The sequence below is a fragment of the Passer montanus genome, unplaced genomic scaffold, assembly GCF_014805655.1.
Source record: "Passer montanus isolate IOZ18808 unplaced genomic scaffold, ASM1480565v1 scaffold28, whole genome shotgun sequence".
NCBI classification, from domain to species: Eukaryota; Metazoa; Chordata; class Aves; order Passeriformes; family Passeridae; genus Passer; species Passer montanus.
Genome location: NW_024367483.1, coordinates 6,791,096 through 6,807,295, shown reverse-complemented (window position 1 = coordinate 6,807,295; position 16,200 = coordinate 6,791,096). Strand labels below are relative to the sequence as shown.

Below are 16,200 nucleotides of genomic sequence, written 5' to 3'. Positions count from 1 at the left end.
ATGTACTTAGATGAAAACACCATATAAAGACCCCCTTGGACCAGAGGAAGCTCACAACCAGGAAAAAAGAGGAGACAGCCAATGGTCCCAGTTAATTTGATAACTTGGATTAAGGAGTTCCCTCCGAACTCTGCTCAATCCTTCCCAGCCCAGAGGCACACGCAGGCTGGAGAACTATTGAACAACACATCGCTTAATGCCATGGAAGGGAGGAAAAACAATCATCAGACACTGAAAACAAACTGTGGTATTCAAATGTCCTTTTCGTTCTTCATGCAATTAGGATATCAGCCTTTATTTGCATTTACACTTGATGTTAAGAGTCCAAACTGTCTCCCACAGGTTGCTGAATAGCAAAACTACGGAGAGCTTTGGTATCAATTCACTATGTTAGCTGGATTCAGGAAAAACACTTAAATACTTGTCTCAGGCTCATGCTTGACACAGTAGGACCCTTCAACCTGAACAATTTCAATTCTATTTTTTTTCTTTGAAACTAACAACTTGATGACAAAATGTGAAAAGCAAAGCTTTCACCTCATTTGAAGAGCCAGATTCCCCACTTTTGGTTCAAGGTTTCAGATAATCTTTTACCCATCAAAGCTGCCATTCCACAAAAAGACTGGCACCACATTGTTTGATTTATGAACTCACTGAACTGCACAGCAATTTCTGGCAAGACTATAAAACGTCTAATTTTGCTTAATCATCCATCCCAGCATGGCCACCGTAACATCCTAAATTACTCATCAGCTTAAGAATAATCTGTTTATTCACAGTATCACAATCCATCAAGAATTGTACTCCTGACTTCCTCTGCTCTGCATAGTTTCTGGGGAAATACAGACATGTAAGAACAGTTTTCAGGTAAAGCATGCATTATTTTGCCCTGATCTTGGCAGGAGGAGATAGGAATAGGAATCTTTTATTTATGTGCTCTGTTTTCACAGCGGTTGAAAGTCTCATGTAATAGCATCCATGAAAAAATTTCATTTTTTAAGTGTCATTGCTATCCATTGACAGTTACACTCACCTGTGAACCTGTTTTGATACAGAATTAGCTACAATGCTCAAATGTATTGACACACATCTGCAGTCCAAGTCCTCTTAGTCTGCTTCCAAAATCTAGTGAAATCTTAGCACTTCAAGTGTACTACAGAAGAGGATTCCAAACAACCCCACAGCACAACCAAAACCCTAACACAGGAATAGCACGATTTTTAAGACTTTTAAGAACTAACCTTACAAATTTCCAAATACAAGTTACATTTTAGGTAATGAACATGGACATTTCCTTTAATAATAGACTTAGACATAACAGAATGAAGTTCTTACAAACTTACAGGTAGAAGCATATTTAAGTTATAGCTTTTCCAGTCAAGCCTCACTACTTTAACTTTCCCTAGATTGTTTTTTGGTCTTTTTTTTTAAATCTCTAGGATTTTGTTTTTCTTAAATCTGTACGTAAGTTTATTCCTTAATGCATACATTAACCTTGTAAACCCCTCTACAGCATGCACATTCTATTCTCTACAGCATTCTATTATTTTATCACTTATTTTGTGAGTGCAGGCAAAAGACTCAAAGAAGACAGACCTTTTGTGATACCTTTAAACCAACCACACACTTGAAATGAATGCCTGATTTTTGTGAGGCTTTGCCAAATAAAATTGTAAGCAACAAAAAAGAACATGCTTGCCATGCACATGGGTGCCTCAAATGATGGAAGTTCTGACATGTATCCAAAATATTTTATTTGTTGTCATGCAGCTGAAGAAAGGAGTTATTTGTCCCATTGTCTTAACATGCCAATGACTACACATAAGATCCATTTATACAAATTTAGTTGTTTAAATATTGAGAATATTGGATAACTTGCAGGTAAAAATACCATCAAAAATTCAGGAAAGCTGTATATTGCCTAAAATTAAGGCAAAGTGAGAGGATTTTGCAGCTAATTGAGCAGCTCATGAAATGAGCTCAATAAAATGAACTACAGGGAAGTCATCACTGATCTTCAGACTCTATAATCTTAAAACTGTAACAAAGCCTTTTTAGAACCAGAGCCATCACCAAGTATGCACTGAAAATTATGGTGATAAGCTACACATGAAAGAATCATGCCAAATACCTTGGTCATAAATATACCCCCTTCTCTAAAAACTCACTCTGACAGGCAAGGTGTGAGAGGAAAGAACTTGTGTCAAAAGAGAAGTAAGTTTGTCGCTGAGAAATATGATTTGAAAAACAGATTTGCAGGGTCCCTGACTTGCAAACATAACCAAGTTCATTTGCATTTACTTTTTCTTAACGGCCTAAAAAAATCTTTAGAGTGGAGAAAGGAAGATGAATATACCCTTGCAGCTATTGTTGCCACTCTCAAGATGAGTAGGCTTCTACAAAATTGTTACTTAACAGACATCCACAAGATCCAGAGATACAGTTTTCCTCAAAAAGGAATAACATTAAAAGAATATTAAACACTTGAATCAAACTATCACACACCAATAACTGAATTTGGTCTTAATCAGGTGGAACCATTCACCAGACAATCCTGAGAGATTCAAACATGTGCAGCAGCTTGCAGGCACTTTCCAGTCTGCTAATGCACTTTTTTGAAACTGCTTCTATTTCTCTACTCTGAAAAACGGCTTTGTTTTCCAACTGTTTATGTGATAGCCAAAACAGTCTTCAGCCTTTACTCTGAGGATGAAGTATGATTCCACTTTTTTCTGCCACCTGTAAAAGCTGACATTTATAGAGAGAATTACCCAGCTTCATTTTGACAAGGACATGCCCTTTCCCCGTTCTTTAGGACCTTTCACCACCAGAGAACGTGTCACTGGTAGGCAGTAATCCAAAACCAGTCACATTCCTCCAAAACAAAACATGGAGCTAATTTAAGTAGGTCTCCAGTGATCAAAAGGCTGAGTTCAGGAAGTCAGGAAGAGGGAGGGAAACAAGACTTGGAGCAGCCTCTGTCTGGAGGATGCCTCCAGCCTGATTATCCCATCGCTCAGCCCTTCTGGGCTGCACTGCAGAAACTGCATGCTTCTGCAAATCACCTCTGAACACATACAGCCAGTCTCCATTTCAAAAAGTTGTGGAAATGGGATTTCAAATACAGATGAAGCCAGTCAATCTAAAAAAATTAAATCCTCAGTTAAGCAGGAGTTACATTGCTTATTTGACTGACTTGTGATTCAGATTTTATGCAAATTTATCTCCTTCCCATTTATCACAGATCTAAATTACAAAGAAAATGTCAAGTAGTACTAAATTACAAAGCTTCTTTGCGCAGAGCTGTGTAACAGAGTAGTTTTACTCATCTCCAAAGTGTCTGATAGATTTTAATTCTTGAAATATTAAGTGGCTGTCTAAAGAACATGTTTGGTAGATTTAGGATACCACTTTTCACCAACCAGAGGATTACCTTGTTTTTAAGGATTTTTAGGGGATGGGGCATGATTTCAAAGAAATAACCAAAGAAACAAGTAAATACAGCTGCATAAATATTTTTATATAAAATAAAATAGGATTATGGAAAAGATACAGCAAATCCTTAATGCTATGACACACGACATCTTCAAACATTCTGGAAGGGTCACAAGAGCCATAGATTGAATAAGAGACTTATTTAATTCAATTTGCTGATAATAAATGTTATTTAGGTCACGTTCAATGGTATTAATTTAGAACTAACACTATCATTACTTAGATATATATCAGTGGAAGGAAATGCAGCATACTCTGGATTAAATTACATGCAAATGTCAGTCAAGTCACCAAGGAGAGGCTGATGACTAGAAAGTGACAAAGCAGAGGGAAAACCATCTTCAATTCTCATTTAAGCCTCTAGTCCCCTGTGGTAATGAAATCTAAAGCTGCTTTGAAAGTTCTTAAATACACAGGTATTTAAAAAAAAGATAAAACAGCTTTTAACACAGAGCAATCTTCTGAAATCTGTAGCTTTGAAATCCTCTACACTCCCTTCTTTGCAACTGTGGAATCTAAGCACGGTGTGCTTAAGGAAGATGTCACCTGACTACATAGGCAACAAAATCTCTTTGTGGATTAATCTCAAAAGATGAGCATGGGAACTGCTTAAAAAGTTGAAAAATAATTGCATGAAGGCATAATAGACATGACAACTTACTTTAGTATTAACCTGAATCTAAAGTGAAATGTACAACATCCTTTGGAAAACAAAGGAACTTTGTCTAACAATGTGTTACTACATGAGATGATGGAAGAAAAGCTTTCTTAGGATAAAAAACTTTTAAATAAAAGTTTTCTAAAACGTTTTTTTAGGATAAATTTCCTTTCACATTGTAAAACAAACTGCTGCAAACATGAGCTGCCTCTGCCAGTCAGGAGTTTGCAGGTAAACTGCAAAACATGATGCTGTTTCCTGCTTCACAAAAGATTTTTGGTTAAAATTGTAGCATCAAAGCATATAATGAGTACATTTAATCATCTGTACTTTGTGGAAAGCAGAAGCCAAACAAAGGCAATTTGACTCCACACACATACAAAAATAAACTAGAACATAAGGATTTCTAAACAAGCAACTGTTTGTTGCCTGTATGACTACAGGCATACAAATGTAAATGCTCAGCACAGGTGTGCTGAGAACTAAGCAGAGCAGTTTGCTGATTTGCAGCAATCCGCTGTGAGCATAGCTCCAGTTTATAATGATGATAACGTTACACCTATAATGCAGAGCTTTTTAATTTAATGCAAATTTATTCCACCAGCCTTCAACTCCTTCCTTGTTCCTCACCTCTTCTTTGCTATTTAAAGTGTTTTGGTGCTATTACACTGTCACATCACTACCTTTCTACTAAAATAATAACCTTTACTGTTAAAATTCTTTGTCTACGATGTCCTGGTATGCAACTGAAACTGTATATCATTATACCTACAAATCTTATTTCCAAATATAGATTGTGGGTTTTTTCCTTTTCTTTACAGCATTGGTCGTTACTTTTCCATACTGGTGGTTACTTTCCCATAAATTCCACTTTGAGGAGGATTAACAATACAATGCTACATTACTGTTAAATGGTGTACATTTACCCATTTTAAAGAAGTTTTGGTTTTTTTAGTCTCAAGGGTTGGCTGAAGCTCTTAAAAATAATTTGTGGCAATATCAATATTTTGCATTCAGACCTTGTTGGTAAGTCTCTCTACTATAATCACATGAAAGTTAGTTGAGCCAGGGGTGACATACACATTTAATAACTATGTACCAGTGAAATTGATGCATGCACAGTGCATCAATCTAAATCCACTAAAGTCCACCTCATGTTTCTGGGTTCTGATGAGAAGTTGTGGAAGACACAGAAGCACTGCATGCATTTCACACATTGCTTCAAGGTACGTCACAAACCAAAAGATCATGAAATAAGCATAGAACATTAAAACCCTTTCTAAGAACCAACATGAAGTGCTATAAATGAAACAGCAATTAGATAAAAATCAAGATCTCAACCATTAATTCCCACTCAAAATTACACTTACAAGTTACCAGATACAGCATTTGGGAGTAATGAGTATGATTCAAATGGGTTACACATTTACTGGATAAGCATACTTCCAGCTACCCAGACACTGATTACTTTTATCACTAACGTGGTTAACAAGGAAACAGCATGATCTTAATCATGTATCTCTACATCGTATGTGAAGCTTGAGATCTTTCTGGTGTAGATACAAAAGTCCTTGGGATTGTCTTGAATGTGAAAGACTAGACAGAGGGCTCAAGCAAATGCACAAAATCATAGTCTGTTTCCTTGGCCTGCTGTGAGAATTATGAAAATCTTCTAAAACTATACACCAATGGTGGCACTTAACCTATCTAAGAGATAGGAGCCTCTTCAGAGCTCTTAACAACATGAATCATTCAGTCAACAGAGATCTGTGTTTTCAGAGTGACTCACCCAGTTCTGTGCTGCTCTTCAACAGGATACCAGGTGAATTGCTACACATTACAAAGGAAGCCTATAAAAGCCACTTCAAAACAGATATCTAACTTTGAATTGCAAGGCTTCCTCTCACACTATAGTACCCCCAAAACTGATTTTCTGACCTATGTTTGGCCCTCCATACGAATGCTTCAACCACTTTAATGTACTCTCTCTTCCTCTACAACAAGTAGTTTAAAAGATATACAGGAAGAGATAAGCATTACAAAGTGATGTGAACATACTTGACTGCTCCTTCCGTTGGCCACTACTTAAAACTAGAGAGATAACTTTGTGAACCAGTTCTTTTAGAGAAAAAAAAAAATCAATTTTGTGTTTCTAAATCTGGCATTCCTCTTTCTCGTGCTTATTTGTGCAACAACAACTACCCCATTAGATCAAATCCTGGCTATCCTCCCACCTATTAGACACTGTAAATTGCATGGTTATCTGGAGAGCAAAAAACGTGTATAAATTGAAACTAAGTACACAAAATCTTACAGACATAAAGCAATCATAATTTCACGGGCTCATAAAAGTAGCAAGAACGCACAAAATCATCTGAATTTCTCCAGCGATATGATGCATCTTCTGACTACCCTTCTATTTTCCTAACTCTGTATAAATAATAATTAACCGTGTAATTCCTTCATTGCTTTCAAGTCACTGCCTCAGAGGCAGCTCACACTTATTTTTATCTTCAAATAACATCAAAGCAAGCGGCTGTTACCAAAGGGGGGAGGAGGGAAATGCACTTACTTGCCACCTCCAGCGATGCATTATGACTTACAGCCTCCCCGAGGTAATTCCTTGCCACACACACATAGACCCCTTCGTCCGGCCGGCTCTTGCGCCCGTGCACGATGCGCAGGAAAAATAAAGATCCGCTTGGCAGCAGCATCCGGTGGGAGCGTGGGTCATCCTTGTCCGTTTCCACCCTTTCCCCACCCTTGTACCACTCGATGGTGGGGGTCGGCCTTCCCTCTGCTTTGCAGTTCAAAGTGGCTGGCTCTCCTTTGGAAACAATCAAGTCGGAGGGGTGTTCCACGATCCGAGGCGGGAAATCCTCCTGTCGAAGACGGGAACCTGCAAGGTAAAAGAAGTTTTCTTAGGAAATCACTGCCAGGTACAGTCACGGTGTTTTGCAAAACAGCTACTTAACCATCACCTCACAGCACAGCATTTGACAAGAGCAGCTATTAACATCCTCAAGTACACAAAAGAAAACCTTAGTGCACTTCACTGTGTGCAAGGTTCTCCCAAGTGAGTGTGTTCAAAAGCCTTTTCTCAAGAGGGGACCTAATATTAGAGAACAGCCAGATTCCTAAATCACATCAGTCTTTACATGGAACTATTCATGTACGTAAATTTACGCATACATGCGTATGCAGACCCAGAACTACAAAAACTAGTCCTACAGACACTCCACAGAGATCAGACCACCTCAACCAGCAGAACTGGTACTTCTAATCCATAACCCAAAGCCATAGCCAACCTCATGCAACCTTCTGGAAAGGCCATTAATTCATGCAATGCCTACAGAGTAACTCTAACATTTCCACTGCTCACAGAGTTGTTTTATTTCACTTGTCCTATCATCTCTTAAGTTCCATGTTAAGTAGTGCCATAGAAGTATAAATGCATGGAGGGCCTGAGTGCTTCTTATGCCATATGCATCAGGAAAAAAATTTACTTTATAAAATTCTAGATGCCTCCAATCTAGAAAAAACTATGAAGTAAGAGTATCCAGCACAAAATAAAAGTTACAAGCAAATAAGGTATTCTCCTAGACAAGGTACTTCTAAACAAGATGCTCTTCTAGAAAAGCATTGAATTTCAGACTGTTTAAAGATTCAAGCAGATAACTTGCATAAAGGAAAAAAAACAAACAACTCCCAAACAAACAAAAAGAAAACAAATTTAAACATTTAAAACAATTTGAAACAAGAAAACAAATATAAAAACTAACAAAAAGCCCCAAAATCCCAAAAAACAAACAAACAACCCCAGAAATAGTCTGCATATATATATACACACACAACAATACCAGACAAATATGATAAGCTACCAGGTACTCAAGAATTCCAAACTGGGAATAAACACCTATCAAAACTTTCAGGGTTTTAAAATGTTAAATTCAATTTATTGTTTTCCTTATTTCTCTCTTTCTTGAAGCACAATTTTGCCATGGATAAAAATTAGTCTCTTGGGTCACTAATTCCTGATTATGAAAATCTCAGATGCCAAGATTCTTTATTAACATTAATAACATAGGGTTTGAACAGCTGCGAAGCACCAGAAACACAAGATCTATTCACTGCAGGTTAATAGACCATAAACTGATGTGGAAACAGGGAAAGGAGACAAGAAGAGGAGAGGGTCCAGGGATTACTCTTTTAAATATATGCTAAATATGTCATACAGATATATTTATATAGATGTATAGAAAATAAAAGTATCCTAAAATGTACAATTTTCGTTTTATTTCACATGTTCTTCACCTTAAGATCATTAAATGATCGACTAATCAGCTAGCACTACCACACACAAAAATCTGTCAGTATGGCCAGACTACATTGAAATACATTTGCATTCTGTATGTAGCAAACAGGGTAGTTTTACATGAACATTACTGATCATTAAATTGATTACAAACACTTCAAACAGCAATAAACCTCCTCTTCAGATAAGGTTTGGGTAGAAAAAAACAGAAGTCAGGGAGTTTCCAAACCCTTCTGCTGGTCCAAGCAGCCCAAGCCTGCACATCACACCAAAGACAAATTTTAAGCAGCACCTCCAAGAGGTTTGGCACAGGCCAAACACAGTGAAAGGAGAGCTAAGAGCATAAGAAAATTATGCCAACCAGCACTGGTGTTTTGCAGCAGCTAAAAAAGCCTCTAATAGACTTCTGTGTTCCCTGAAAACACATCTCAGTCACTGCAAAGCTGCATCTGTGTCTACTCATCCCAAACTTTCACACAGCTTTTGTGAAAAGCCCCTCATTGAATACTTCTGCCCTCACACGTGTTGGCCAATTTCAAATCCTTCTTTCCAAGGTAAAAATGCCTAGAGAGGGATTAAAAACCTTATTTTGTTTATTTTTTTTACTCACTTCCTAAGTAATTCCCAAGGAAAGGCATTGAAACAAAGGATTACAGAGCTAAAATCAATTGCTCTACGATGTTCTGGAAAAATGAAAAGCCAATATCAATGTAAGATGCTTAAAAGGCAGTTAAGAAGTCTTTTAAAAACCAAAGTTTTGACATATGCTAGTATGCACCATGTTTGTATTTTCACAGGCAATTCTAGCTAGCCAGGACACAATACAGTACAAGCCTCCTATTGTTTCTGTCAGCCTGGCCCAGACCACAAATAAATGAAATACCATTTTCAGATAAATTGTATGCAAGTTTTCCACACTGACATTTAACTGGCTGTACATGTACTTCAAGCACTGTACAGAATGAAAGCATAAAGACTGACTTCTAAACTTTCTTGAAAACTGAGACTCAAAACACTAAGCAAGGGAAAAAAATCCTTCAGGATCATCCACGAATGCTCACATATATTTTTATCTTTGCTGAATAATATAGGAGAAGATAAATAACAGAAATGTCTATTCTTTTTTTTTTTTTAAATCTTAACATTTCATAAAGTAACATTTCTCTAGCAAATTTCATAACACTGCTTAGATCAGAAAGGGACAGAAGTTGCATGATTAGTTGACTGGCACATAGTGAGCAGTAAGCACAGATTTACTGACAACTGCCTGAGGGGTATAATGGCCTTGACAACCAAGTTATAATCTTTCTACATATCTACACTTTTTCTTTTTTTTTTAATCTTCCTTTTCTTTTAGCTAGTTATTTAAGCTGCATTTACGTTTTATTGAAAAGCAGCAGCTTCAATTATCAACATAAATCTTAGAGTGGGCATCAATCCTATAATTTTCCTGTCAAAAATCCTTCCCAGAAGATGCTTGATAAAAAGAAAAAAAATAAAAGAAAAAACTCCAAAAGCTGAGCACCTAATACATACTGGATCTGCCATTAAATATACAACAGAGCTGCTGTTTCTTTTCCCCAAAGATGACAGCACTGGCTTATAGGAACTAACCAACTTGTGTTCTCTGCTTTTATTACGATTCAAGTCTTTCATAAAAAGTCAATTGGATACCACCAATTAAAGTACCCCATACTAATTACTTCATGCTGCTGCTTAAAAGAACAATTATATGAAATCATGTTTCCAGTTTCTGGAAACCATTGCGCTGCGCCACAACAATTTTTACAAGAATTCAAACAATGACATAAACAGATGTGAAGGTTCAAAGAAAACTTGCATTAGATAGATGACAAACTTGTAGAAGCTAAGATTTGCCTTTATTCCCACCTTAAAACATCCTGTTGGTAGCATATTAAAACAAAACGTATTGATAAACAGCAGGGAGCGTGTTTAAATATGAAAGCTGCTGACATCAGGGGTTCAGACACAGTGTATCCCCTTGTGTACAGACACGTTCTCTCCTTTGGAGAAAAACAAAAAAGTTTGTGCTATTGGAACAAACTGCATCAGTCCATCTACACCTGAGCTCAGATGGATATGGAAAACTTCATCTCCCAAGATCTACATATCTAAATAGTAATTTATCATAAGTATTATAAAATACTGTGTGACAGACTGTATCCTTAGCCAAATTCCTAAGGGCCAGTATACTCTTGGCTCTGTTTCTTTTCCACTCCACAAATACTGCATTTAATGTTGATTTTCAGAGCACAAGAACTTTGCCCACTTTTTTTTTTTTTCCCATTATTTAAACCCTATGTAAGATCTGAGTAACTGGCCTAATTGCTATCAATGTTATTACTAAAATGCTAACAAACAAAACTGCAAGTTAAAAAGCAGTGTTAGGAGATCCTTGCAAACAATGATACTTAATCAGATTATAAGAGCTCCCTCAATTCCCGAGTGTTTCCAGTAATAATTTAACTTCTTTGAGAAACTTTTCAGAAAGTGGAGGGGAGTATGTCTGTGGTTTTATGTAAGCTGACTGGAAAGATGTTCCATAAGTCTCTCACTCTAGTGGTTAGAAATCTTTCCCTAATCCTCAGGTTAAACATACCCCCAAATAGAAAATACCTTGTGCTTCCTGTGCTCGAAGTGCACTATAATTCAGATCTCTCCACAAACTTCTTGGACTTTTATGCCTTTGACATGCAAATTACAACCTCTTCCTTTTTTACCAGCCTCTTGGATTCTGTGTTGTTGCTGCTCTTAGAAGTCATAAAACTAATTTCATCTGGTTTTCCCCCATAAGATTTGCTCATCTTTTCCTTGTTTTAAATTCTAGTTTTTTCCTTTTTGAAGATGGAAGACCCAAACCATATACACTCCAGAGGCTGGCAGGCTCTGAGCACACACTGCAAAACAATATCACATCATGCTACAGGGCAAAAATAACTAAAGGATAAATCAAAGTATTTTTCTGAAAGTGACTTTTCTGCCCCTATACCTGCAGCTAACCTAACCTATTGAGTTTTCCTTTGTTGCACAGACAACAAATAATTTTCAAGGAAAAACAACAGAACTAGGAAGATCCACTGAGATTTTTTCCCATTCATTTTCTTTCTCTCAACTTCTCTATTCTTTTAATATTCCTCCTTTTTGTATGCTACCCTTGTGCAGCTTCAATAAAACACCCGATTTCCTAAGCTTTGTAGCCTCCAAGAACTGCATATTGAAAAGCAATTATTTTGACATTTCCAGGTTCATAGTCATCCTTCCACATAACCAAAGACATGAAGTAATTAATAAAAATAGTAATGTTGTGCCTATTTGTATTTTCCCCAAATAGTTATATCAGAACAGAAATGTCATTGTCTAATTCTTTGATATAAAGCAGAAGAGTAAAAACTGCATTTAACTGATATTTCTGAAACACTTATTTGAGAATAGCACTGGTACCACTGTGGACTGAGGAAGTGGGCCTTTGACACAGAGTTTTATTTACAAAAGCTGTTAATTTCTAACACCTGAACATTAAACACATATTCTAGAAAAACAAAGTTACACTTTTCACCTAAATCCTGTCATTACTTTGCATAGTCATAGCTCCTTTAAAAGGATGCCACCTTTATGAACAAAAATGTTCCCCTGCAAGTGAGGGAGTATTTGTACACTAAGGAGGAAAAGGCATAGTTGGAATGTACCAGCACTGTCACATCAGCTGATTAATGCCCACCCGGGACTGCAGGCTTATTGAAATGCATTTCAAGACATGGCAAATGGTTCCAAACACTGATCTGGGAATAGGTCCAGTTCTTTTCAACAGATACCATAAAATGTGACAAGCAGGGCTCTCACTTTGGATCAGCAGAACCTGCAGTTATCCTATGTCTTCCCAATGAAGAGAAATACTCTATTTCTATTTCTGAGAGCACAGTGGAAAACAGGTGAGCAAGATGTAAATAAAAAGAAAAGCCCTGAACACTACCTGATCACTCCCACCACTAAACCACAGTGATGTTCCCTGAAAAAGAAGTTGTTCTTATTTCAGCTTACATCACCATGTAAAGGAATCCTTTTGTTTCCCTCCTCTAATCACTATTGAAATTTCATTGATAGATGAAATCATTGACATGTTTTTCTTTAAATTATTTCTCCTACTAAAGGATATTTTTTGGGTAGGCAAAATAATTTGCTTTAAAACAAAATCTGATTACAAAATGTGGGCCATGGCTTTTAAAATGAATCTGTAGACATCCACAAAACATTTTTCCCACTCAAAAGACAGCAACAAAAAACACTTCAAGGTTAAGACACCATGAATTACAATTGCATTTCTGTCATAGCTACCACACTATCAGGAGATGTCAGAAACCAGTAATTTACTGTACACTTATGGGGAAAAAAAAACTAGGGTAATGACAGAGCGCCTGGAGTTTTAAGCCACATCTGTCTGTCTCTTTGAAATAAGAGATTAAATGGGAGCTGTACTAAAAATGCCTCAAATCCAGACTGATCTCGTGCCTGGCTCTTACACTGAGAGATGTAACCCAAACACTGGAAGCTACAGACATTCAATTTACACAATATTCATGACCTGGTCAACTGAACAGGAGTTAGCTGAAGTATTGTAGCAATAAGCTAAATAAATAAAGGAGATAAATAATTTTTTAAAAGTTTATATATCATGGGTGCAAATGGTTCGCTTCTGTTCTTTATTCAGCAGTACTTCTGGACAGATGCAATTAGGTCAGAAAAAGCCATGAGTTCTAAGCAAAAAAATCTTCTGGAAAGCTGCACATTATCTTATAGTTATTTAAATACTCTGGTGGGAATGGGGGAAAAAATCTGGCAAATACTGCATTGCTCAGAAATTAACACCAAGTCTCCATCTTCGTTCCTAAAGACATATTTCCCAGGAGATGCTGAGAGAGATTTGCTCTCTGAAATAATCACTTTTAACAAAGAAGTCCAAAGTGGCAACAGTAAGAGTCATGCTTTAAACCAGAATTAAACTCAACTCTTCCAAATTGCTCTTGAAGAAACCACTTATTTTCAAGAGACTCAGCTTTATACTCAATCTTTGTTACATGAACACATGCTACTGCTTTGTGCAGCAGTTAGCATAAATAAGTCCTGACCTGGTTATTCATTAAATTAGCTAGAATATAAATTTAAAATACTAATATTTATATTGCACCATGCAAGAGGTTGACATTTACATAAAACCCCAGGCAATAGCTAATGTTCTCAGGGTAAGAAACTAGTCAGTTTTATTTTTTCTTTCCCTCGGTTGTGCTTCCCGGTAAGATATTTATCTCATCTGCCTCTGGTGGATACTGTAACAGTCTGAGATGTCAGTATCTATGGCACTCACTTTAGAAACTAAAACTCCTTCAATAAAAACAACAACATCCCACACCAAACTGGTAAGCTGGGAATAGTATTTTCCCTTAAGAGAAACATTAATGAAATTACAGAAATACTTTCATTAATAATGCAAAATGAACTATGACCCAGTGAGCAACTCCACTATATTCAAAAACAAAAACAAGCACAAAGGTAATAAAGTCCATTTCATTATTTCTTTTTTGTCTTTGAAAGGGCTGGAGTAATACTGGGAGGTATTTTCTACACTGGGATTGAGAAGTGCACTAGGACAAGACTGAGAATGGCTGAACTGTATCTGAAGGCAGGCTTGTCTTGCAAAGCATTATGGAAAGGATGCCAATGTTAAGTAGAGCTGAAGTAAAGAGAAACTGGAAGGCCACTAGGGAAACAAATACTTTAACTATAATAAGGTAACAGGATTTGATGAAAATTATGGGTAAGTCTGTGGACAACAGAGCTGGAAAGATACTGAAAATAACCACTGGTTAAACACAGGAGTGGGGACACAGTGGAAAGATCTGGGGCAGCTCAGAGCAATCACTCCTGCCCTGTCCTCCTCCTTTCCCGGCAGATGGCATTCCCTACAAAATTCCCTACAAAGGCAGCCTGACAGCTCTGATCGGCTGTCAGCAGCTTGAGAAGAAAAGACAGAGTAAATGGAGAGTGTGGGGACTGAGGCTGCTGTGAGTCACATCAGAACTGCCACTTCCAGGGCTTGGTTTTCTATTGAGCAGGGAGGGAGGGAGGATTAGGAAACAAAGACGAGGCAGTCAGGCTCCCCTCCACCTTCCATCCTTGTCCTCGATCATGTTTCATCCCAGACTGGAAGAGTATCCCATTGGCTGTGAACCACTGCTTTGCCACCTGGGACAGGAAAACAGAACTTGGAGAAAAACAATGAGTGGACCAAAACCAAAGGAGAAGTCTTAGCTGAAGGGATCAAATGGACTTCCAGTTGAGTGACAATGCCTAGGAATCCAAATTATGTAGATATATTATATAACCTATAATAACACTAATATAGTTACATATTTTATGTATTTTCTTCATCTATGTGTTGATAAATCAGATTCAGACATACTGATGCAGGAAGTTTTTACATCACCTGTAGGTTTGTTTGTCTCTAATCAGTGTCAAAGATTTCACATATTGTGGCATGATTACAGCACATTATGCTATTTTATTCCAAAGGTTAATCTGTAAAGATTTATTACTAAAAATCTAAAAAATATCCCTTTGGATGATCATACTCATTCACAAAAATAGATCTAAATGTATTCATCATTTTGGGGTTATTATTTTTTAAAATCACAAAAACAATCTATGTTTTCTCTTTAAAATATTTCAGATGGGTTGCCCCCACATTCTTCCAGACTTTTACAAGTCACCTCCTACTACGCTTCTAAACTAATTTCCACTTCCAGATTTCAGTGTGAGATTGAATCCGATATTGATCAACTGCATGTTCAGATGTCTGAGATGCTCAGAAAAGGGGAAAAGGATCCTCATTTCTGCAGGGCTATTGGGAAGCCAGAGAAGCAGCAACTCTCAGCAGGAGCAGGAGTTTTCTCAGCTGTGTCAGGGAACATTCCTCAACTCTGAGGCAACACAAGGATTATAACACCCCACTCAATAGCACTCCTAGGCTGTGCCTGGGCCCATTTTGGTACATCTCATACAACTGATACTGTCTTTTTTTTTTTCTTGTTCACAAACTGGATTTAAAGAGAAATATGATTATTCAAAACACCTGTCCAAAATCATACTTTTTAAGATTGTAAATCTGTTTCACATGCAAGGGGGAATGAAACATCAAAACTACCCTCATGAATCCAAATGTTAGGTGTTTACAGGAGATGTATGCCATCTCAGAAATAAGTCTCAATTTAAATATTTACTGGTTAATTAATTTAGAAATTAATAACAAGTTTAAAAAGTATTATTATGAAGCAGTTTTGTTCCCTTGTTCTTATTAATATTTTAATGGGCTAAAATTTTGAACTAAAACAGCTTTCTTTCATTCCATTTAATATATTTGACTTCTTGTATGACATTAAGTTTGGACAATTACAAAAAACCCAGATATTCTGAATTACAAGTTGCTACTCAAGTAACAAGACTGGCATGGTTTGTTGCCTATGGAAAGATGAAAGTTTAAATCCAAATTTTAAAAAAAACCCTGAATTAGTTTTGTACATTTACATAAAATGTACAGATCAGTAAAACATTAAACTATTTTATCACAATTTAAAAAATTTAAATCAAATAATTTTTGAATTTTGAATTTTTGATTCCTACTCTTTTTTCAATACATACTTTTATTCAAATATAAAGCTAA

At 36.8% G+C, this 16,200-nt stretch overlaps 1 protein-coding gene across 1 annotated transcript in view; it reads right to left on the bottom strand.

The window, feature by feature from the left end:
* Positions 1-16,200, bottom strand: part of ROBO1 (roundabout guidance receptor 1) — a 634,903-nt gene that overhangs the window by 243,099 nt on the left and 375,604 nt on the right. The window contains exon 4 of the mRNA XM_039713255.1: positions 6,726-7,052. Coding sequence (XP_039569189.1) covers positions 6,726-7,052 — 327 coding nt within the window. The remainder of the gene's footprint in view (positions 1-6,725; positions 7,053-16,200) is intronic.